Raw genomic sequence first — 24,023 nt, forward strand, 5'->3', positions numbered from 1 at the left:
CGAATTTCAAGGAAACAAAAAAATAAATTGTCAATGGGTTCGTTATTGAACATGCACATTTTTTTTTTGATGTTTCCTAACCAACATAGAAAATTTTTATTGTCAACATTATTGCCATCACCATCTGCAATAATAATAGGTTTCAATCACAAATTGTGATTGTAGTAATTGAATGTTTTTTTATTTTATTTAAAGAACTTTAATTCATCTTAATATATTTAAATATTTCACTTAGCCTTATCTTGAATTTCTTATAAATGATACTTATTTTTATCGGTATATTAGAATTTCTGAGTAATTTTTAAAAGAACCAGTAGAACCCATCTATAACTGTTAACCATGATTATTTTCAACGATATTTTCTCCAACGACGAATTATTATCCGATGCTTACGATGTCAAGTTAGTTGACGATGTCATTTATGAAGCTGACTGTGCTATGGTCAGAGTTGGTGGTGACAACATCGATATCGGTGCCAACCCATCTGCTGAAGGTGGTGACGAAGATGTTGAAGACGGTACCGAACTTGTCAACAACGTTGTCCACTCTTTCAGATTGCAACCAACTGCTTTCGACAAGAAGTCTTTCTTAACTTACATGAAGGGCTACATGAAGGCTATCAAGGCTAGATTACAAGAATCTGACCCAGATGCTGTTGCCACTTTCGAAAAGGGTGCTCAAACTTACGCCAAGAAAGTCATTGGTTCTTTCAAGGACTGGGAATTCTACACCGGTGAATCTATGGACCCAGATGCCATGGTCGTCATGTTGAACTACCGTGAAGATGGTACTACTCCATTCGTTGCCATTTGGAAACATGGTATCAGAAAAGAAAAGGTCTAAGCTAATATGGAATATCCAATCATCCTGTAATTTTTACAATTCCAAAGCTTTATCTTCTTACTTCACATTACCATATCTAGGTTAACATTTGAAAATAATAATGTTCTCTGTACATAAATATATTAATTTATAATTTTGATTATTATATATTTATTAATAAAAACAGTGCATTAGTCATATTCTTTTCAACATTATATATATATATCTTAAAATGCCCTATTTGTATTTCGGTGATTGTTTACTCTTAGCCTCTATTAATAGTATTACCGCTACCTTTTTGATTTGCCTCTTTAAATTCGTCCCATTCTCTTGCTTTATAGGTCTCTTTATCTAGCCATTCATCATCATCAGAGTCATGTTCTTCTGGTTGTTCTTCTCCTCCTTGTAGTACTCTTCCTTCTTCAAACTCTTTCTCAAGGAATTCTTCAACAGTCATAGTAGGACCATATTGACCATACCCTTTAACTTTCTTTTGTAATTGTGTCTTTTTATCCATTAATGTAAAATTCCTTAGAATTTTGCCTGTTTTTGAAAGCAATGGCTTGTTTAAGGTTTCTAACCTTTCTGTATAACCACCAGTAGAATTCTCTTCTGGCTGTGTTTCATTATCTTCTTTAACCTCCTGCAGCACAGGTTCTTTCAAGAAGTTAGCTAATAATTCAGATTCATATAATATTTGTTCAATTTCATTGAAAGATGTATAACTTAAAACCTTCAATTTCTGAATATATATCTCACGCAGCAATTCATCATCATTTGTATCAATATCTACATCTTCTCTAACGGCAATTCTCTTTTCTAGTTCTTTCAATTGTGCTTCAACAGCTCTAGCATTCTTGAATCCCTCTATTTTTTGTTGTCTTTTCAACATTGCACCTGCCATATCATTTTGATCTTTTACTGTAACATTATATAGTTCAGATAGCCGAGGCTTGTAAGTCTCTTCAAAGGCATCTAGTTTCTTAGCTAGATATTTATCCAAAATCTCAGACTCTTGTAGTGTAATTAGAAATTGAATGTATAACTGTACTGATTTCTCTAAAAACTTTAACTTCATTCTATTTTTGGAACTGTCATCATTAATTTGAGTTGATACCACTTGTTTTTTGGAGCACAAATATGCTAAATAATAATCAATAGAAAGAAACTCCAGTGATGATGTAGATATATCATCTAAAGATTCATTGTCACTAAATAATGCCAAATGATGATATACCTTATCCTTTAATGATAATAATTTACCGATGATGTTGACTAGTTCATTTTGAAATTCTGTTGAATTCTGTCTGAAGGTAGACTCATCAATCTTAACTTTAATAGACCTCAAAAGTAAAGTGTATTCTTGTCTGACTGACATTTTATGACTGTTGTATGTTTCTTATATGATGTAGTAGAGCAGCTAAATACAAAACTTGAAGGCTGCGATCTCTGCACTTATAATATATAACCAATCCCTATAACTTATATATTATTGACTTAATGGGAATGCAAATATACGGTTATAATTAAATACCTTTCGGAAACTCATATTCAATAGAACTTAATCACATATAGATAAACATATACATGCATGTATATTTATCTAGCTAAGGTTTAATTCATTACTTATTTTCTGAAAAATAGCCATTGCTTACATTTTCCTTGAATAAAAATCATAAAACATTGAAATTTATCTATTTATTTAATTTTATTTGATATATGGTTACACAATATGATTAGAACACTGATAATGGATATGAAATATATTTCAAAGAAGTTTAATCACCTTTCTTTGAGTTACATGCAACAATTCTTAATTTATCTACCTGTATCGTCTGCTGTTCATCAGTTGTGGATGTTACTTGTTCACCATTTTCATTAGTGATGGTTGCGGTTTTATTTGATTCTACTGTAACTTTGCAATCCTTTATTATAAATGTCCAAACATCGTCACAAAATCCATATGTGTCTAGCAAACCTTTTACGTTAAGTTTTGATTGAGTATTTTCTCTTAATGACTCCGATACTACTTTATCAAATGATTCCAAAACTTTCATTGCCAAAGAGGCTTCAATTCTACCATCACTAATTAAGGTATCCAATGCATCAACTAAACAACTGCCAACTGTACTTCTACGGTATAACTCATAATACCCTGGTGTAGACATTCCTAATTTAATTTTATCAGATATCAGAAACTCTTCCCTTTTTCTAAAACAAAAATGCACACAACACTAAAACCTAAATAAAGAGATCTTGTATACAATCTGTAAATATGCCACGGTTATCCACTGCACTTCTTAAAACACTCTTATTCTTAAGGATTCATTATATTTAACTGACTAATATTCTCATTTGTACTTTTTCAATGTTCCAAATTTTAAGTTAGAAAAATATGAAAAATGTACATAGTTAATTAAACTTTAATATTGAATATTGAATACTTTATTGAAATGTAAAAACACTAAATGTATATGAAGAAAGGTAGCTGATATTCAGATAACTTAAATAGACTAGTTTGTATTTATCTCGAATATAAAGTTGGTTAAGAAATACCTTATATTCAAAAAAGTGTACGGTTAATTATCAATGAGTAGTGTAATATTTTACAGATTTAGATCACAGAAAGACCCTTCAAGAATTTTATTCGATGGAACTGGTTTAACTGTGTTTGATTTGAAGAGAGAAATCATCTTCGAAAATAAATTAGGTGATGGTCTAGATTTTCAATTAAAATTATTTACGCCAGATACTGAAGAGGAGTATGAGGATGATGCCCAGGTCATTCCAAGATCCAGTAGTGTTATTGTGAGAAGGTCACCTGCAATTAAGGCAACAAACCTTAACAGTAGACCCAAATTGGGGGCCTTGGCTGCAGTAGGCAATGCGACGAGATACGTGACAGGTAAACCTCGTGTTTTACAGAAGAAGAGCACCGTGCTTGGTGGGAATCCAGCTAGTCCCTCAAGGCCAGTAACTGGTGTGACAGAAGAAGAGCGTATTGCCAATATGTTTGCTAATCAAGAAAATCAATGGGAGCAGACTCAACAAGAAATGTCCTCTGCTACTCCTGTTTTCTTTAAATCTGCCTCAGGAGCAGCAAATAATTCTGATGCAGATGGCCCTCCTCCTCCAGGGTATATGTGTTATAGGTGTGGTGGCAGAGACCATTGGATTAAAAATTGTCCAACGAATACTGACCCTAATTTCGAAGGTAAGAGAATAAAGAGGACTACAGGTATCCCTAAGAAATTCTTGAAATCTGTAGAAATTGACCCAGATAGTATGACAGCGGAAGAGATGGCTCAAAAAAAGATCATGATAACAGATGAAGGTAAATTTGTTGTGCAAGTTGCCGATCAAACATCTTGGGAAGATTATCAAAGAAAACAACAGAATCGATTATTAAATGGTAATAATGTATACAGAAAAGGCTACTATAAAGATCTACCAGAATCTTTGAAGTGCCCAATAACAGGTGGTCTGTTAAAGGATCCAATAAAGACTAAATGTTGTAACAAATATTTCTCGAAAACTGCACTTGAAGATTCATTGGTGGAAAGTGATTTTGTTTGTCCAGGATGTGATACACCAGATATACTATTGGACTCCCTGGTGGAGGACAAAGAGAGGAAACAAGAAGTCGACAAGTACATTGAGGAACATAAAAGCAATCAAGAATCATTAAACGTTACAGATAACATAATTCCTGATATTACAGCAGGTGTTACTCGTCATGATGTTAACCAGATTAACAATGTAAATAATCAATTATCTAATGCAGAACCAGATGCTAAGAAGAGGAAATTAAACGAACAACAAGCTGGGACTCCAAACGCTATGCCTGCTGTACCGATGCCCATGCCTCCATTTGGCATGGCGCCATTCCCTATGGCACCTTTCCCTATGGCACCTTTCCCTATGCCCTTCCCGATGCAATCTGCTCCTCAGCAGCAGTTAAACCAAACAAACAGTACTAACAGTAACACAGATGATAAAGTTAACACATCTACATCAAAAGAACAGACGAATAATTAGTTATTTTAGTTTATATACATATATATATATACTATAACATTAATTTGCATTAATATAAAACATTACACTGTATATACTTATAGTTGTCTTGAATAAACAATTTTTAAAGTAGCATTATCATAACTAGAAATGTTATAAAAAGAATCAAGAGAAAAGATAAATCAAACCCAATGCCTTTGATCACTGTTTGCCATCACAGTAACAAATAACCGCATATTTACCACTACAACACCACCAACTACCTTGATTTGGGTGATCTTTTTCCCATAGAGCTGATAATTTTTCATCGACACCTTCATCTAAAGCGACTTGGACATCAGCTTTACAAGTTCTTAAACTCAAAGTAGTTACACCACTTGATGCTAATGAACCAATTGCTTCAGGCCAAGGTGTGGTACGTTTCCAAGTTCTATCACCAGTTAGTTTTCTGTAATTCAAATCACCTTTGAAGATGACTAGATCAGAATTTAGTAAATCTGCATGCACTTTATCACCATTGTATTTTATTTCGGAAGGATCTATATAAGTGTAGTCCATAGCACAGGTCCAGAATGAGTTCTCTACAAACTCTAGGCTTCCATCTGTAACAAATTGAGTAACAGCTTTAGCGAAAAAGTCTAAAGTGTCGGCATGTTGCTTATGTTCATCAGCAATTGGGAAGAATTTTCTATCCTGTAAGTCTTTGACTAATATGTCAAAATCTTTTAACATAACATCGCTCACCATATATGGAATATCTTTACAGTGGAAGATACATTTTGTTGCTAATTTAGACTTCAATAAAAACGAAGCTAACATCAGATCGGCATAAAGTTCGAAACCAGAGTTGTCAAGAACAAAATCAACTCTAATGACTTCTTGTTTGTTCGAGGTCTTAGAGAATAATAGTTCCCAGGCATTTTCAGAATCATTTACCAGAATTTTAGCTCTAGAGTCAGCTCTTGTTTTTTCACCTTGAAGTGATTTGATATCTTCTAAAGTGACATTTGTTAACAGCGATAAATCGGTAGCATTACCCCATAATGAAATTTCAATAAATTCTTCAAATAACGTCTTTAATATAGTTGGATCACTAATGTTTTCTAATTCAGTTTCCAAAGATTGATATTTAATTGCCAGTTCAATAACACCATAATATGATGAATGGAAAGCATGTTGTTTGACCTTGTTAAAAATATCAAAATTGTACCAAAGTGATTGCATTCTGAAATAGACGTTAACTCTTCTGTACAAATAGACTTCTGTGAATAACCACTCCGCATGTTGCCATGTAGCATCATTAAATTCACTCAAATATTCATTAAAGGACAATGGAACTTGAGCAATTCTAATTTCCTCCTCAGTGAATGATCTCAATTTTTTATCTTGTTTAATCTCTTGTTTAAGTTCCAGTAGTTGTTTCAAGATAATTTGACCTTGTAAGTACACGTTAGTACCTTTTATTTTAGTGGATAGTTCTGAATCCAAATCATCGATCATGTTCTGGACTAAAGTTGGCCAACGGGAAGTCGAAGTGAATCCACCGAAGGTTTTGCTATCACCAGTTAAAAAACGTGGAGGGAATGCCATTGTATAGGGAAGTTGAATATGTAGTCTCTACTTTTTTTTCTCAATTAGTGTAACATGACTAGTTTAATACACCAAGAGAAAGATCGTGAATGTATTGAAATCATCAACGATTCAATTGACCTTTACTCTCCTTTATATATCTTGTCGTGGATCCCTCTTCAGATTTTTTTTATAACTTTTCAGATTTTGATGCAACAGTGCATTTTCTGCGGTGGCTCTCTCTCGATCCGTCTGTCATTGGACAGTAAATATGGAATCCATATTTAATGTCGTTATTACTACTTCAAAGCCAAAAGAAATAATACTACGTTTTGTGGAACCTCTGAAGGTACCTTTACAACTATGATATAAAGAGCTGATAAGAAAATTATTCGCATCTACACCTTTCTGATGAGTGTGCTTCTTGGCCCTCGAATAAACGGGAAGAGATGTCTATTATGGACCAGTGTGACAACTCCAGGAATTATTTTAATTGGAAAGAGAAGATACCAATACGTAATTGTCATGGTGATGTATCTTCAGATACCGAAGTTCTGACATTGCATAACTGAATAGTCGCAAAAAAAACTATGCTGAATGATAATGAACTGAAGATATCGCTGTTGTTACCAACACTTAAGCGACTGGCTCCCATATTATAATACTTATGCATGAGTACGAAGTACTGGTTATTGGCGCAAGACGAAGTCACTAGTCTTTCAGATCACCCTAGCACACATAATCTGCCAGCATGACATGCATACGGTAGACAAAAGCATTAGATTCGTGTGTTGTAAATACTTCAGCGACAATAAGAGAATGATGTGTCATACCGTGGGGGGGGGGGGCGGTATCTTCAAATAAATAGTAATGATCCGACTCATAGACTCAGGATCTTATAGTATTCGTTAATATACTAATGGCAACTGCAATAATTTGGCTTCTGAAGGTACAAAGTTCCAGTTAACTTTTCACCACCAGTAACTTGATCTTGACCGTAGCACCCACCACTTTCTCCTGCTCCTCCCCACAGGTAAAGCACGCCAATGAATACGTGTTGGGCCTAGCATGAGTGTCCTTGTCATCAGCATGGCAATGCAAAGCGTCTATGGTTTATATTGTGGCTCTCAGTGCAGTTAAACACAGAGGGCACAGTGTGGCCGGGTATTTTGGTTCACGTTTTGGCTTCCACAAGTTTCTTGTTCTTGCGCGTTTTCTCAGCATTGGAAAAATGTTTCAGAGAATGTCAATTAGTGGAATCTCGATCTGGCCATTATGTTACACGAAACTCGTTCATTATGTGTTCTCGACATCGCTTCCCAACGTCGATTGCAAAGTATATGCATATGGGTCATACTCGATAAAGCTGCTCGTCAGCCTTGCAATGTCTTGCAATGGTTAAACTAATTAAGTAGTGTGAATATATACTCTCTGGAGAGAACTTCGTAAGGCAGCCTTTTGTTAAAATGTGATGCGATGCGATGCGATGAGATGATATGAGATGATATGAGATGATCTTGAAAAATTTTCTTCATTTACTCTCTTATTATATATATATATATATAAGACTTCTAACTTGTAACTAATTATTTGTTTACACTAGTTCTGTATTTTTTAATGTATTATCATTTCTTGTTTCCTTTGTTCTTTTAATCACTTTTTTAAATTCACCTCAGTAACTAGTATTAGTAATATTCACATATACAAAATGGGTGTCCAAGAAGTTTTAAAGAGAAAGAGCGGTGTCATTGTCGGTGACGATGTCAGAGCCTTATTCGACCACGCTAAGGCCAACAACTACGCTATCCCAGCTATTAATGTCACTTCCACCTCTACTGCTGTCGCTGCTTTAGAAGCTGCTAGAGATGCTAAGTCTCCAATCGTTTTACAAACCTCTAACGGTGGTGCTGCTTACTTCGCTGGTAAGGGTGTCTCTAACGAAGGTCAAAACGCTTCCATCCAAGGTTCCATCGCTGCTGCTCACTACATCAGATCCATTGCCCCAGCTTACGGTATCCCAGTCGTCTTACACTCTGACCATTGTGCTAAGAAATTATTACCATGGTTCGATGGTATGTTAGAAGCTGATGAAGCTTACTTCAAGGTCCACGGTGAACCATTATTCTCTTCCCATATGTTAGATTTATCTGAAGAATCCGACGATGAAAACATCAGTACTTGTGTCAAGTACTTCAAGAGAATGTCTGCCATGAACCAATGGTTAGAAATGGAAATAGGTATCACTGGTGGTGAAGAAGATGGTGTTAACAACGAACACGTCTCCAAGGAAGACTTATACACTTCCCCAGAAACTGTCTTCGCTGTCCACGAAGCTTTAGCCCCAATCTCCGCTAATTTCTCCATTGCTGCTGCTTTCGGTAACGTTCACGGTGTTTACAAGCCAGGTAACGTCGTCTTATCCCCAGAAATCTTAGGTGACCACCAAAAGTATGCTGCTGAAAAGATTGGTGCCGCCGCTGACTCTAAGCCATTATACTTAGTATTCCACGGTGGTTCTGGTTCTACTCAAGAAGAATTTAACACTGGTATCAGCAACGGTGTTGTTAAGGTTAATTTAGACACTGACTGTCAATACGCTTACTTAACTGGTATCAGAGACTACGTCTTAACCAAGAAGGACTACATTATGACTATGGTCGGTAACCCAGACGGTGCTGACAAGCCAAACAAGAAGTACTTCGACCCAAGAGTCTGGGTTAGAGCCGGTGAAGTCACTATGACTAAGAGAATCGACGAAGCTTTAACCATCTTCCACACTAAGAATGTCTTATAAGTTCCTTCAGTTTAATAAATTGTAGGTCTCTATAACATGATATTTTATAATTAATAGAACCAATAAATATTTTAAATATATCACTTTATATATCAGAATATTTTCACATCTAACTGTACCAGTACTCTTTACTTCATAACAGACATTATTTAACTACAGAAGAGGTTTTAAGCATCATACCATTCGTTTTTCTATAATAACGGGAACATCAAAAATTTAAAGGAAGTTTGGATTATTTAAAAGGTATTATTGAAAATTATTAAATTTACCAAATAATAATCCACATAGAACCCCTAGGATGACTGCTTGCTGAGGGCATAACATTGCCTGTGAAATTTAAAACTAATCGTTGTGTTCGTTTATCTTATTTTAAAGAATGAGCTTCTATTCTAATCTTCCCAGTATTCAGAATAATGATTCATCGAATTCTGTCTACCCAACAATATATGAACCTATTTCATCTTCGGAGATTGATGAACTAGTACCTTACTCTGTTAGATATATACTGACTAACTACTGGATCACAAGATATCCTAATTGGTATACGTTACAAGTGAACAATTATTTCGATGAATGGTTTAATCTTGGGTTGAAAGGGTTAATTGAATGGCACCATATAGACAAATATAATTCAACCTTTATTGACAAATTCTACGGTTTACAAAGATTTAATGCAGAAAATAAGGTTTTACTTAAATCTCATGTTAAAGACAATTCTATCGATAAGAAATGGCCTTTAGGATTGCAATTAACGAAGTTACAGAAACGAGCACTATTCATTGAACAAATTGTATTTCCATATTTTAGAACTAAATTAGATCATTATCATGATACACTAACCCATTTAGTTATTCAAAATGAGGAAGGCACTGAAATGGTTCCAGGATTAAGCAAATACATGAAGGTACTATTTCGGAAATTTTATCCTATTATAAAAAGGTGCTTTCAAATATTCAATTTACTTATTAAGTTGAAATTTTTAGCAGGCAAAACTGGCTCGCTGTCTTTGATTGATTATTTGTTTAATATTGCATATTCAAGGGCATTATTTCCCTTGGAATCTAAAAATAGATCACTTACACAGAATATCGGCAGGCATAATAGAGAAAGGTTACAGAGACAAAATTATTATAAATTTAGAAGTAATTTTAATGAAAATTTCACTGATACATTATCTGTTCTGTCATATCTTGGGACCAAAGTATTTCCTACCTTTTTATTTACTTTAAGAATATATCAATGGTGGACTGCCGAAAATATATCTTCGAAAATTGAAAGGAAACTTAATAATATTGATAGAGCTATACCAAGACCCCCTTTGACTGAATCCAATTTGCAACAAAATAGAAAATCAGCAGATAAGTGTCCCGTCTGCAAAGATAAAATTCAAAATCCCTGTGTAATAGAAACAGGTTATGTCATGTGTTATCCTTGTGCTTTAGATTATATTACTCAGCATGAAGGAAGATGTCCAGTCACTAACAAAAAACTGCTTGGATGTAAATACAACAGTTTAACCAAAAATTGGAACATAGTAAATGGTATTCGTAGACTCATTATCTAAACAATTGACCATTACTTACCGTCTAATTTATTCGCAATTTCCAATTGTTTGCATGCAATATTGATGATATCAATCTCACTTTCCTGATTCATTAGTTCATATTCTATGTCCTCGGTAGGTGGTTTCTTTAGTTGATATAAAAGTAATGCTATTTTATTCAGAATATCTGGATCCCTGCCGCCATTTTTTATATAGCCTGTAATCTTGTCAATATTTTTCACAATTTGTAAAATTACTCTCTTTTGATCTGCTATTTCATTCTCATATTTTGAGAGAGAATAGTTTTTATCATTATAATTAAATTCTGTATCTAGCTCCTTTTTTAATTGCTCAGTTTTGAAACTATACTTTTCTGTCTCTAATTCAAAATACGTTTTTTTAATACTAATTGCGTCTCCAATTTGATTTAGCAGGTAACAATCTAGAAGAATCTCTTTATTAAACGATGGGGAATATCTAAACAACCACTTAATATTTCCCAGTTCCTGTATTATTGTAATTATACAATTTTCATAATCAAAATGTTCATTGTTTATTAATAATATCCCAGATGTTTCCAAAAGGGGATCGATTTTATTCAGTAATTTAATTCTCTTATACATTGCTTGAATATCGGGATGAAGATTCGTTGATCTATCAAAATCAGATTCACCAAGATTACCTTTATTACTCAGCAAAGGAACTTCTAATGATCTTGTAATTTTTGCAGCATTAGTGCTTCTACCATGACCAAGTAACAGAAAACATTGCGGATAATTCAAAAAACTATTATTTATTGCATTAAAGTTTCTTGTCTCATAGAAATAATTTACTTCACGGATTGTGTTTTGAGTGATGAATGCAAACTCATTATTCATTACTGACAAGCTTAGTTGATCGACGATGCTAATGCTTCAATATTCTTGGTTACCAGAAATATCACACTCTCTCAAATATATCAATTATTTATATCATGAGAAGAATAGTATGCCATTTCCTTAATTTTTATATTTCGTAAAAAATAGGTGATGCCTAAAAGTGAATAGTGAATACTTATATATATTTGTATATTAATATTATTTCTTTATGTACAAGAGTAATTAAATGATATAATTGATATAAATGACTGAGTTATTGTAATCATTAGTGTAGTATGTTCTATTTTGTTTAATCTAATTTTTGACCTGATATGCTCCTATCGCTTCCCCTTTGCTAAAATTAATTTCAATTCAAAATTTTAAAAGAAATCATACAATAACAGTACCGTGATCGATCACTTCCGATTGCAATTGAGTTGGTTCGTAACAATACCACTTCATTAAAGCATCAGTAGCAGCTCTAGCTTTAGCTTCCTTTAATGAAGAGCCAAAACCTTCACCTAATTTATTAGTACCAGAAAACACACCGACGATGAAAATAGGTGCCTTTGAAAGTCTACCTGATTCCGCTAATAGTCTGGATATTGGTCTTTCAAAACCTTCTCTAGCACATAAGGTGGACAATTCTCTAGTTGGTTGTTCGAATTGGAAAATTTTTGTAATGTCTAATTTTCTGCTTAAAATATGATCATTAATAAATTTTGAAGTCAATGCATCATTGACAGAATAAGTTGATGCCCAAAGAGAGGCAATAATAGATCTTACTGCTAAAGCATATGCAGAACTCTCTGAGTAATTGGCCGCAGATATGACTAGGATACCGTCCTCTTTGTTCAACGTATTATTAAAAAATCGCAGTTTACCTAATGTAACAGTATAAGGTTCATTTTTTGAGAATCTTTCTAAAACCGATGAATCTTCTATTTCGATACCCCAACCTCTACCGACATTAGCCAAAACTTCTTGTGAGATGTATGCATCTATAGCTGCATTTAAAACCACAGTAGGCAATCTTGGGTATTTCTTCATCAAATGATGTGTTACATGGTATGTTAATATATTCTTTCCAAAAATATTTAAACCATGATTATCAAATTGGTTACTTGTAGTGACAGTATTGACATACCCCGATCCTTGAGATAATTGTGATAAATTTGGTAATTGTGACGAGCGACAAGTTAGACATCTTGATAATAAAGAATAACTAAATTCTTTTGGTAAATTTAATCTTTTATGTAAACTATTCAACAGACTTGAATTTGTTGCAAGATCTTCAGGAACGTTGTTAATTACATTTTTCAAACCTTGATAATATTCTTTATAACCATTTAAGTTCGATACTGGTTTAGTCTGTAATCCTCTCACGATACATTTATTCCAAATATTTAAGCTTGATCCGTGGTTAGCAATCACATTCCTTACCAAACTTGGTCTTGCACCTTGCAGCATCATAGCTTCCATATTATTAATAGCACTTCTATATCTTTTTTTAAGAGAAGTACTACAATGTTACACAAATGAATACCTTTGTTTTTTTTTTCCGTTATATCTTTTGCACTATCAACAATCCAATATGATATTTATTATATACCACAATTGAACAAATACTATTTTTTCTTGGCTATGAACAATTGTATCTCAGTCAATATTTGAACCACACCGGTAAAAAACAATCACAAATAAATAATGAGCAATTCAACAAACTGCTAAAATGAAAGTATCTTGGGGGCGTAGACACTGATTGTAATAGTAATTAGCATAATTCATCTATTAATCCAAATATATTGAACATACAATAAGTATAAAGTCCACTACTCTTTAAAGGTTTTCCAAACATTTTCAATAAATTTCGAGACGTCACTGTTAACGAACACTAACAATTACACATCACGCGACAACTTAATCAAATTTATTAATTCAAATTTGTAGTCAGAAACTAAAAAGTGTGTAAACACCAAATCAAATAATTGTTAGTTAAACAGATACAAAGTCATTGGAAGGTATAAAGATTAGATTGTTTAAATCATTAAATATATTTATACAATGTTTGAATGTCATATATGTATGTTTATACATCTGTTTCTTTTGTATCCTATTATTAATTTCACTAAGGAAACTAAGAATTTCAAAACAATAAAAAAGTAAAAACTAATTATAAATTTTATTGAACAATGGCATCTACTTTACCATTGCATATGTACGTTAGACCACTAATTATAGAGGATGTTGATCAAGTTTTAAGTTTAGAGACTCAAGGTTTTCCTGAAAATGAACGTGCTTCTTTAGAAAAAATTAAATTTCGTTTAAATACTTGTCCTGAACTGTGTTCTGGTTTATTCATTAGAGACTTTGAGGGCAAGGAATTGAAGAAAGAAACTTTAATTGGCCATATTCTAGGTACTAAGATACAAACCAATAATAAGGTTGGTCCTCAATTCATTACATTGGAGTCGATGGGTGAAACCCATTGTGAATCAAGTGATACTATTGCAATTCATTCAGTCATCATCCATCCAGATTATCAAAAGAAGAATTTAGCGACTTTATTATTAACTGACTACATTCAAAAATTAAGTAACCAGGAGATCGGTAGTAGAATCGTAATAATCGCACATGAACACTTAATACCATTTTACGAAAGAGTTGGTTTCGAACAAAAAGGTGAAAACACTGATGTCTCAAAGGATCCATCATTTGCCTCTACCAAATGGATAAATATGGTTAGAGAATTGGTCAAGGAAGAATACGATAATTAAGAAATTTGTTTTTTTTAAGAAATAAATTATGTATTTATTCGTGGGCCACCCACCTTTGCACACATACATCTATCTACTCATACATACAGATATACATAAAAACTCACCAACTAATATCGACCTAATTTTTTTTGCGATATTGCTGAGGTTTGGGTAATCGATATAATATCTGGTTTCCGAAAGTCAACTTTCCTATTACATTAATCATTAAGTATTATATTTATTATTATGTACATAGACTTAAATTAATTTTATAATGAATATATATTTATATTTTAATAATTCAAGAATTCCGAATACAATTGCATTCATTCACTATACATGAAATGATCCACTATTTATAATATTAATTAACAACACCTTTGTCAATATATATTGTTAATTAGACGTCCTTTCAGTTTTGTACGGCGCTTCATTATAAAATAAAGGATCCAAATTTCAAAAATCTGAAATCTTATTTGTAATGATTTAAGTATTTATAATTATTTATTAGTACAATCTATTGTATTATATATTGGAAGAATATAAACACCTATATTCTCACTTTAGGAAGCTTACATATTGGAAATCTATATAGATTTCTATTGAGATTCTTTAGGTGCTACGAATCTCAAAAAAAAACATAATTCTCATTTATAGAACGTATAGAACTGTTCTATACTATAAAAGGTATTCGACAACTAAGCATTAAAATATACTTAGACTACTCCCCTACATTCTGAGATTAATTTAACAGGGCAAGTTGACAAATAACACTGATAATAGAGCTGCTTGTAAATAATAGAAGTTATATATTTTTTTTGGCTTTGCTTCGATCTGTAGTGATCTCAATTTTGCATAACTATAAAAGACTAAATTTCGAAACAGAAACTGAAAACGTTCCTCATAATAACCTAAGGTTGGAAAATTCATATTGAGTTTATTAATATTTATTATATTCACTCTCTCTCCTTTTTATTTAGCATTATTTACTGAAAAGCAGTAGAAAAGTTAAAATGATGAACACTAACTCAGAAAAAGTGTTACACTTTGATCCCATTGTTAGATTGTCAGAAATTGCTGATAAGTTTATTTCACAAGATAATAAATATACTAATATGAAATCCTCCTTACAGGAATGTATTGACACATTAGCAAACTATCAAGATGAATGTAAGAAATTAAAGAAATTAAGTGTTAAAAATCAGCAAGATGATTCTGACAAAAAAGACATCAACTTATTAGGTGACATTTATTCATTATATGAATCAGCATATATTTACTATAAGATAATACATATAATTGTGTTAAACAGAATACCTAATTTACAAGAATTTGCTCACTCCAAAAGTCAAAATGCAACAAAAGAAGAAGAAGAACTATTGAAAATTTATAACATGCTAGTGAAGACCTTATTAAATGATGACAAAATACAGCATATCAAGACATATTTAAGAAACAATCAAGTCACAAAGAATCACAAAACAACTGAGGAGTATAAGAAAGATATTAACAAGGAATTAATAAATACTGAATTATTTAATTTACCATTATCGGGATCAGGAATCTCTGCTATTCAGTTAAATCATTTAATTCAAATATATAATGACACACTATTAGTCATCGATGTACGACCAAGAATGGAATTTGAAGAATCTCATATTAAATGTAAAAATATTATATGCATTGAACCTGTATCATTCAATGAATCTTTTACAGACTTAGAATTACAAAAAAAATCAATGATTACTTCACCTAGTGATGAGGTTAAAACTTTTGCTAAAAAAGATACCTTCAATTATATCGTAATATGTACAGACACTGATGAGAAAAAACAATTTTATCTACACCAACAGTTAGTGTTATTAGATTTATTAATGAACAAATCATTCACTAAACCAATGTTTCAAAAAAATGTAAAAATATTCATTTTAGAGAAAGGGTTTAAAAATTGGGTCTACAAAAAAGGAGAATGTGAGGCATCCTCACCGATTACTGATGTAGTTAAACCTGATTTTACAACTACTAGAATTCAAGATAATAATAAATTAATTGAGAAACCAGAGATACAGAAGCAAAGTGGGGATAGTATATATATTGAAGGAAACACTTCAGCTCTTAATCTACAAAAATTGCCTGAATTGACCGCTAATGTGGGCTATGCCAAGGATAATTCGATGAGAGTGATGATGAATTCTTCCAGTAATTTCAGCTACTCTAAAGATTATCATTTACCGTTACAGCAATCCCCGTTACCGCAAAGGACACCGAGTTTTAAGAGCCTATTCAATAGAAATGGTTCTATTCCAACAGTTTCCCAAAATGGAAATCCTGCAGCTTCACCATATATGACAAAGTATTCAAATTCAGGTCAATATAATATAAACTCTGAAAGCCCTCACAAGTCCCCGTCCACATCTCAAATTACCAATGCGTATTCCTTACCTGTCAATTCAAAACCATCGATAAATTTGAATATATCACGATATCCAGAAACTCCAAACTTATCAACTGTTTCTACTAATAATATGAATATTCATAATAATACCATGGGCCCTATTTCTCCTATCAATAGTAGAGTAATAACCCCGTCATCGAGACTCGATGAATCATCGTCTCCTGGTCATAGACTTGTTCCCATCAACAGTTCAGAATTGTATAATATAAAAAGCATTGAAAATTACAAACCAAGTAGCGGATCTACAATGAAACCCTTATTATTAAAATCGGCTACGTCAAAACCACCAAGTCAATCGTTACCTTCATTGCCTCAGTTACCTTCAGCATCAGACACATTGAAATCATATACTAATTCTGACAAGGATTACGATTTTTCTATAGGTTTGGAAAACATGGGTAATTCATGTTATCTAAATTGTATCATTCAATGTTTATTAAGTTCTCATGAATTTACAAGAATATTTTTAAATAATTCATATGAGAAACATATCAATTTAAAGAGTAAATTAGGCTCGAAGGGGGTATTGGCAAGGAATTTTGCGAGACTAATAAATACAATGTATACTGAAGGGTCTGAACAGAGTAAGAATGACAGAAATGGTCCAGTAAAACCTGCTCAGTTTAAATTGGCTTGTGGGTCTATAAATTCAATTTTTAGAAGTGATTTGCAACAAGACAGTCAAGAATTTTGTCAATTCTTACTAGATGGATTGCACGAAGATTTAAACCAATGTGGTGCAAACCCTCCATTGAAGGAACTTTCACCGAACGCTGAAAAGATGAGAGAAAAATTGTCTCTGAGAATTGCTTCATCTATTGAATGGGAGAGATATCTAACTACCGATTTTAGCGTAATAGTTGATCAATTTCAAGGACAATATGCCTCGCAACTAAGATGTAAGGTTTGTGGAGGAACTTCGACTACGTATCAGGCATTTTCGGTATTATCCGTACCAGTTCCACGTGGTAAATCGTGTAACATAATTGATTGTTTTAACGAATTTACCAAGGTAGAGAATTTAGAAACAGATGAATTATGGGCATGTCCTCATTGTAAAAAGAAGCAACCATCCACTAAAAAATTAACGATCACAAGGCTGCCAAGAAATTTAATTATTCATCTCAAGAGGTTCGATAACATGTTAAATAAGAATAATATTTTTGTTAAATATCCATTTTTATTGGATCTAACGCCCTATTGGGCGAATGATTTTGATGGCAGGCTGCCGCCGGGTGTAACAGAGGAATTGCCAACCAGAGGCCAAATACCACCATTCAATTATAAGTTAAATGCAGTTGCAGCACATTTTGGAAGTTTATATGGTGGGCATTATACATCTTATGTTGATAAAGGTAAGTTTGGATGGCGTTATTTTGATGATACTAAAATCAGACCTTTGAAGAATTCATATGAATGCATAACTTCTAATGCGTACGTTTTATTCTATCACAGAGTGTATGGAGTTTAGAAATATATCTTATATCGCATGGTTATTATTTTTTATTATTATGTTATTATATATATAGAAAACAATTGATATAGTTAAAAATTTCTTTAAATTTTCAAGCATTAATGAGTTTGCTTATATGTAATATATCGAACTGAAATATTAACAAGTCATAATGCAATAATCTGTTTTGTCTTTTTGTTATGAAGTTATTTTGATTAATAGCGAAACATTAGAATCTATTACTTTTCATTTGAAATTAATCATATTATGGTTATTCCCAATCATTATCTTCGTTTTCATCTTCGTCTTCATCTTGGTGTTTGACAGTTGCTTCAATATTTTTTTCTTGAGTCTTAGTTTCTCTCTCAGCCTTATCGGAAGTTCCATTATCAATGTTTGGTAACACTTCATTAACATTAGAATTCGTTTCTACTGCCTTCTTATGGTCTATTTCTTCAATCGCAGGGGTACTGATTTCTATAGTTGGTTCAACGGCATCTTCCTTTTCGATGATAACTGGTTTCTCTTCTAACTCATTATCCTCTTCATCATCCTCATCATCATCCCAACCACCAACGTCATCATGTTCTTCTTCATATTTCTTTTCAGCTTCAAGTAATTTTTTTCTTCTATCTTCTCTTTCTTTGATTTGTTGTTTATTTACAAAATATATGTTCCAAAAATCTTTATATGTAACGTCAGTAGGAACAAGTTTATTCATCAATTTGGCTATATCTTTATCAGTTTCTAATAATTTTGAAATTTCATCAGTCTTTTGATCAACATTAAAACTCTCTTCTAATTCTAATTTATTGTCAGTGTATAACTTTTCATTATTGGATAACTCCCTTAATTCAGCTTCAGTTCTATTACCAGCAACATGCAATAACGAAGAAGTATTTTTACTCGTATTATTATCGGATTTCATTGTATTCCTTACGACATCATCCTTAATTTTTACAACTTTATCTAACTGCGATGACAAGGAATTTGACATTGATGACCAAAAATTATTGGATGACACCTTCTTCCAATAATTTGAAGCAACTTCTTCAGCATTTTGAAGGTTACTATCTAAAGACTTTAAATACTCTTGAGCTTTGTCCGTAACATCAGTATTAAAATCTGGGAGTGTAATGTGTATACCTTCTTCATCTTCTTGAAGATACTGTCCAAGTACTTCAGAAGTTTTCTCATATGTTTTAGCAACAGTGTCCTCCAGTTGATTAAAAGCATGCTCAGTTTTCTCATCTTTTTTTATAATAATTCCAGACGACTTATCATTATTATCACTTACAGTAGTGTCAGTATCGTCAGCTGGTTTCAAACCAACTTGTAAGGATTCTTCATTCTCAACAATAAAATCCATTGCACCAAATTTATTCTTTTGAAGAGTTCCTCTTTTGATATTTGTCTGAGATCAATCTGGGAAATCTTAAATTAATTTTGAATATAAATACCAAGGAAATCTAAATATATTAGTTACTAAATCTAGATGATTAATCTCTTTTCAAGAAGTTTTGTGAATATTAAAATGATAGCAAAATCATTAATTCTGATTTACAATTTCCTATTTTCAATTTTTTCTAACTCTGTTGTTATTCCAAGATTTACAATGTATAACTATATATCTATGTATGTGTATGCAGTTTCAAGCAATATATATAATGTTCATTTAAATATAATTTACTTTAACAAGATACTGATTACAGAACCAGTGAGTTACTTAACAAGAATCGTGTTATAATTTTTACTAGCCTACTTCTATTGCTACAGGGAAATATATGAGAATTAGATCGGGTACATTTAAAGAACTCTTACCATGACTTATAAAAATTATTCTGAACATGCATATACTAAGATGGTATACTAATGATAATCAGAAATGAAGTTAACCTCAATAATTATTGATTTATAGATTTATAGATTTTATTGAACAAAACTGGTTATAAACCATAGTGAATTGTTTTATTACAGAGAGTGTCGAATGCGATCTTAATACAATTCGGAACTTTCATAAATGAAGAGCTTTATTTAATACAAAAGAACTCCCGGAAAGCGCAGAGCAGAGTTATATTTTAAAGATTTACACTACATCTTAAAACAATAGTCTAATATATTTGATTTTTATCCTTTGTGAACCACATACTATCTAAAAGAGCATATATAACGTTTTATTCCAAAAGAGAGGTGATTAATAATATAGTTTAAGGAAATGACAACATCTGAAGAAAAAGGATCTAAAAAGAGAACTAGAGAAGCTATCAAAGAGGAAGAAATTGTTGATTCGAAAGCCCTATCACAGGAATTTATCGAGGCACATACTCCTGAGTTTATTGAAGGATGTAAATTTATTTTAGAAAAAGATCCCTCCTTATTTGACGTACTGACGTCAGGTAATTTTATAAACTTTGAAATTGATAAGAAAGGCGATGAGATTACTGATACTGAAATGAGAGTGGAAAATTTTTTCCACAGGCTGACATTTGTGATAATAGCACAACAGATCAGCAATAAAGCTTCATTATCCATAAAGCAAAAATATTTGGATATTTTCGACAATGAAAAACCAACAATAAAAACTGTATATGAACGGTTTCATGGAGAAGATGGCAATGAATTCAAAAGCCAAATAAGAGCAGCTGGGTTCAGTGGAAGAAAGTTGTCTTACTTTGAATCATTGACTGATTACTTTTTTGAGAAAAAAACTGAAATCGAAAATCTGTTCTTCATTAACAAAGCAGATGATGATATTATCATTGATCATTTGGTAACGAACATCAAAGGTATAGGCCCTTGGAGTGCAAAAATGTTTTTGACTATGGATTTAAAGAGACCTAACGTGTTTGCTGCAGATGACCTAGGTGTCGCAAGAGGCTGTTCTCTGTATTTCGAAAGAAGGCCAGACATATTAAAAGATTTGACAAGTAAAAGAACACAAAAAATAAAATCAAAATTCAACAAAGCAAAGAGACCTACTTTTAAAGTATATGACCATGATCTAGTCGAAAGCTGTGGTGAATTATTTGCACCACACAGAACAGTGTTTATGTACTTACTTTGGAGATTATCATCCACCAGAGTCGATGCAATGACAAAAAAAAGAATAAGAATTGATCCAATATATTGATTAGCAACTAAAAGTGATGAATGATTTGTTTTGATCATGCTAATGTAATTTAGGTATCTTAATAATTACATGATATTTCAACCCTTATAAATATAATTATCATATATAAAATTTAAATGTTAATAAAATATGTTAATATTCAAATTAATTGTACTACCTTTTCCCATAGTAATCTCCAATGTTCTATGTCCGCATTTAAATTATTGCAAGATGACAAATATCAAAATGATAAAGGATTACAAGAATGCGATGAGGTAAACAGGTTTGGTGACTGTTAATTGTATATATATGCATAGGACATGAGAACTCTAAGACTAACATAAACATCTACTAGTTGCGAACTATTTTGTCTTTTGATTTTGTAATTTATTCAGTTTATTTATTACACAACATTAAGATTGTGGAGAGAATTGATAAAGTATTAATGCAGATACACCATACATAAAATAAAACATGATTAGCAAAGAGAATATTCAGGAAAATGTGTTGAAGAGCCATCAAAAGCATAGACAACTATCTATGAAAGAGTCAGAGAGCATTTCTGTTGAGCTTTTAGAGTTATTATGTGATTCATGTTGCAAAGATGAAGATAGTTTGAAATATTTGAGTCGTCTCTTAACTCCAGAATTATATAATGATTTGATTGATGAAAGAAATCTGAACAAAAAATGTGGATATCCTCTTTGTGATAAATCTCCAGAAAGAATACGTGATCCATTTTCAATCAATTATGTTACGAAGAAATTTTTATGGGAAAATAATCCCTATGCATATTTGTCGACATACTGTTCAAAATTTCATTTTAAATGCTCACAATTTTACATGACACAATTATCTGAAGATGCATTATTTGCAAGGACGGGAGTTCATTTGTATAGTCCCGTTACAAAACTTTCATCAGAGGTAGGTGACTCTAATAACTTGGATGATAAATACACAGTTACGTTGTTTGAAGAGATTGTAAGAAACAAATCGTCAGATGAGGACATTAAGAAATTGATCTCTAATTTGAAAAAATTGGGTATTCACAATGCAGATGATTCACAGGATGAAGTAGAATCTGATATCTCAAAATGGATTTCTGATATTAAGATAATAGAAAATAATGATCCTTCGGAACTAGGTGATTTGATTAAGGAATAATTAAACTTCATTAATATAATATTAGAATATTAAATAAAAAATGCTTAATTAAATCGGCAACTATATACTTCACGAATATGCATGTTAGGTTAAAAAGAACTATTATAATATGAGGTCATATATGTTCATGATTCATATCATTTTTTTCACTTTGAGATCTTTTTAATTACTCCATAATTTATGTCTTTTCATTATGCTTCTCAGGTTCTGTGTTTGACTAAATATATCCACTGTAGGTAGATCCTTTACGACATTTTTATAACGAGTGACATTTAATTCATACAATAATTGACTTCTTTTTTTATAAATATTTATAATTTTGTTATTGGGGTCCTGCAATTTAGTTTTAAATAATTTGAACTTTGTTTGCGCTTTTAATTCCTTATCTTCTAGTCTATAAAGAATTTCAGATATTGGTAGAAGCCATTGAATTAGAGTGTCATTATTTGCTTCTTGGTTTGCAAGGACTTTCTTGACTAAATCCTCTAAAGTTCCAGTTTTATTTGAAGTAAAGCGATGAACTTTAGAAAGTAAATCAGAATGCAATTTATCTAAGTTAATTTTCGTAATCTCACCTGATTTAAGGTAATGATCCCATATTCCCTCGTACATTGACATTTGCACCAAATATTTTGATGAATTGATAAAATCTATCCACTTTTGATATCTTTTCCTTTCGGTCATAAGAATTGCCGTTAGACTTTTCGATTGGTTTTTCTTCTTGTTGAAGATTGATCTAATGAACCATACATCAGACTTTCCCATAACTGTTTTCGTTAAGTAAACAGGTGGCGGACCCTTTAGTAACCTATTGTGTATAATATTTAATTTCATTTTAGCATGTTCATGCAAAGCATATGGCATAAATAATTCTCTTTTTGTCTGTTTAGGTATAATAGTTGGTAATTTGTCAAGATTCTGTAATTTCTTAATATATCGATCTAGAATAAACATATCTCTGACAATTTCGGGACTTTGTTGATTGGTTCTGTTTATATCATTTAGTTCTTTCGCATTTGTTAAACGTTTAATTAATTCAACGCTTTTATCTATATTGGGATCTTTACAATTAGATTTTTCCCCATAATCATTGACTATTTGTATCACTTGTTCCATCTCATTGTTCATAAGATGATTATTGAGTTTCTCTAGGTCTGTGAGGGCTATGAAGACATGCCAACTGGAGAGATTGTTTGTATTTTTACTTGCTTCGTTATGCAATAAGTTTATAATGGCTCGCTGGAGACTCTTTGAATTTACTTGTCGAAGTATATTTCTATGAGATGCTCTGTATAAATGTATAACATATTTTCTGTGACTCTGGAGTAACCTAAAATGCAGAACCATTATCACATATTGATTCCTATTTAGTGTGAATTTAATGGACAAATGATGACAAAAATGATGACAAAAATGATATATACGCACGCATGTATATATGTATGTATATGTACATAACTTACCTTGATTAGATGAGATCA

At 32.0% G+C, this 24,023-nt stretch overlaps 15 protein-coding genes across 15 annotated transcripts; 8 read left to right on the forward strand and 7 right to left on the reverse strand.

Annotated features, from left to right (window-relative positions):
* Positions 1–339: 339 nt before the first annotated feature.
* On the forward strand, positions 340–843 carry TMA19 (Tma19p; the record flags this gene model as incomplete). Its single annotated transcript, XM_003684806.1, has 1 exon — positions 340–843. One exon carries the CDS (start codon positions 340–342, stop codon positions 841–843), a length of 504 nt encoding a protein of 167 aa, XP_003684854.1.
* A 244-nt stretch (positions 844–1,087) lies between these two features.
* Positions 1,088–2,200, reverse strand: TAP42 (Tap42p; the record flags this gene model as incomplete). The annotated part of the gene is made up of 1 exon (XM_003684807.1): positions 1,088–2,200. One exon carries the CDS (start codon positions 2,198–2,200, stop codon positions 1,088–1,090), a length of 1,113 nt encoding a protein of 370 aa, XP_003684855.1.
* Positions 2,201–2,600: 400 nt separating this feature from the next.
* TOA2 (transcription initiation factor IIA subunit gamma) lies at positions 2,601–2,990 on the reverse strand (the record flags this gene model as incomplete). Its single annotated transcript, XM_003684808.1, has 1 exon — positions 2,601–2,990. One exon carries the CDS (start codon positions 2,988–2,990, stop codon positions 2,601–2,603), a length of 390 nt encoding a protein of 129 aa, XP_003684856.1.
* Positions 2,991–3,411: 421 nt separating this feature from the next.
* Positions 3,412–4,860, forward strand: MPE1 (cleavage polyadenylation factor subunit MPE1; the record flags this gene model as incomplete). Its single annotated transcript, XM_003684809.1, has 1 exon — positions 3,412–4,860. The coding sequence occupies one exon, from the start codon at positions 3,412–3,414 to the stop codon at positions 4,858–4,860; it is 1,449 nt and encodes a 482-aa protein (XP_003684857.1).
* Positions 4,861–5,040: 180 nt separating this feature from the next.
* TPHA0C02710 (putative methyltransferase) lies at positions 5,041–6,429 on the reverse strand (the record flags this gene model as incomplete). The annotated part of the gene is made up of 1 exon (XM_003684810.1): positions 5,041–6,429. One exon carries the CDS (start codon positions 6,427–6,429, stop codon positions 5,041–5,043), a length of 1,389 nt encoding a protein of 462 aa, XP_003684858.1.
* A 1,687-nt stretch (positions 6,430–8,116) lies between these two features.
* On the forward strand, positions 8,117–9,202 carry FBA1 (fructose-bisphosphate aldolase FBA1; the record flags this gene model as incomplete). The annotated part of the gene is made up of 1 exon (XM_003684811.1): positions 8,117–9,202. The coding sequence occupies one exon, from the start codon at positions 8,117–8,119 to the stop codon at positions 9,200–9,202; it is 1,086 nt and encodes a 361-aa protein (XP_003684859.1).
* Positions 9,203–9,578: 376 nt separating this feature from the next.
* Positions 9,579–10,766, forward strand: PEX12 (ubiquitin-protein ligase peroxin 12; the record flags this gene model as incomplete). Its single annotated transcript, XM_003684812.1, has 1 exon — positions 9,579–10,766. The coding sequence occupies one exon, from the start codon at positions 9,579–9,581 to the stop codon at positions 10,764–10,766; it is 1,188 nt and encodes a 395-aa protein (XP_003684860.1).
* Positions 10,767–10,777: 11 nt separating this feature from the next.
* CSI1 (Csi1p) lies at positions 10,778–11,623 on the reverse strand (the record flags this gene model as incomplete). Its single annotated transcript, XM_003684813.1, has 1 exon — positions 10,778–11,623. One exon carries the CDS (start codon positions 11,621–11,623, stop codon positions 10,778–10,780), a length of 846 nt encoding a protein of 281 aa, XP_003684861.1.
* A 369-nt stretch (positions 11,624–11,992) lies between these two features.
* Positions 11,993–13,084, reverse strand: MRPL3 (mitochondrial 54S ribosomal protein mL44; the record flags this gene model as incomplete). The annotated part of the gene is made up of 1 exon (XM_003684814.1): positions 11,993–13,084. One exon carries the CDS (start codon positions 13,082–13,084, stop codon positions 11,993–11,995), a length of 1,092 nt encoding a protein of 363 aa, XP_003684862.1.
* A 710-nt stretch (positions 13,085–13,794) lies between these two features.
* Positions 13,795–14,379, forward strand: PAA1 (polyamine acetyltransferase; the record flags this gene model as incomplete). The annotated part of the gene is made up of 1 exon (XM_003684815.1): positions 13,795–14,379. One exon carries the CDS (start codon positions 13,795–13,797, stop codon positions 14,377–14,379), a length of 585 nt encoding a protein of 194 aa, XP_003684863.1.
* Positions 14,380–15,374: 995 nt separating this feature from the next.
* On the forward strand, positions 15,375–18,287 carry DOA4 (ubiquitin-specific protease DOA4; the record flags this gene model as incomplete). Its single annotated transcript, XM_003684816.1, has 1 exon — positions 15,375–18,287. The coding sequence occupies one exon, from the start codon at positions 15,375–15,377 to the stop codon at positions 18,285–18,287; it is 2,913 nt and encodes a 970-aa protein (XP_003684864.1).
* Positions 18,288–18,540: 253 nt separating this feature from the next.
* DOS2 (Dos2p) lies at positions 18,541–19,638 on the reverse strand (the record flags this gene model as incomplete). Its single annotated transcript, XM_003684817.1, has 1 exon — positions 18,541–19,638. One exon carries the CDS (start codon positions 19,636–19,638, stop codon positions 18,541–18,543), a length of 1,098 nt encoding a protein of 365 aa, XP_003684865.1.
* An 846-nt stretch (positions 19,639–20,484) lies between these two features.
* Positions 20,485–21,399, forward strand: MAG1 (DNA-3-methyladenine glycosylase II; the record flags this gene model as incomplete). The annotated part of the gene is made up of 1 exon (XM_003684818.1): positions 20,485–21,399. One exon carries the CDS (start codon positions 20,485–20,487, stop codon positions 21,397–21,399), a length of 915 nt encoding a protein of 304 aa, XP_003684866.1.
* A 453-nt stretch (positions 21,400–21,852) lies between these two features.
* RTR2 (putative protein-serine/threonine phosphatase) lies at positions 21,853–22,542 on the forward strand (the record flags this gene model as incomplete). The annotated part of the gene is made up of 1 exon (XM_003684819.1): positions 21,853–22,542. One exon carries the CDS (start codon positions 21,853–21,855, stop codon positions 22,540–22,542), a length of 690 nt encoding a protein of 229 aa, XP_003684867.1.
* Positions 22,543–22,704: 162 nt separating this feature from the next.
* On the reverse strand, positions 22,705–23,889 carry RRG1 (Rrg1p; the record flags this gene model as incomplete). Its single annotated transcript, XM_003684820.1, has 1 exon — positions 22,705–23,889. One exon carries the CDS (start codon positions 23,887–23,889, stop codon positions 22,705–22,707), a length of 1,185 nt encoding a protein of 394 aa, XP_003684868.1.
* Between the last annotated feature and the right edge of the window lie 134 nt (positions 23,890–24,023).

The sequence above is a fragment of the Tetrapisispora phaffii genome, chromosome 3 (assembly GCF_000236905.1).
Source record: "Tetrapisispora phaffii CBS 4417 chromosome 3, complete genome".
In the NCBI taxonomy this organism is placed as follows: Eukaryota; Fungi; Ascomycota; class Saccharomycetes; order Saccharomycetales; family Saccharomycetaceae; genus Tetrapisispora; species Tetrapisispora phaffii.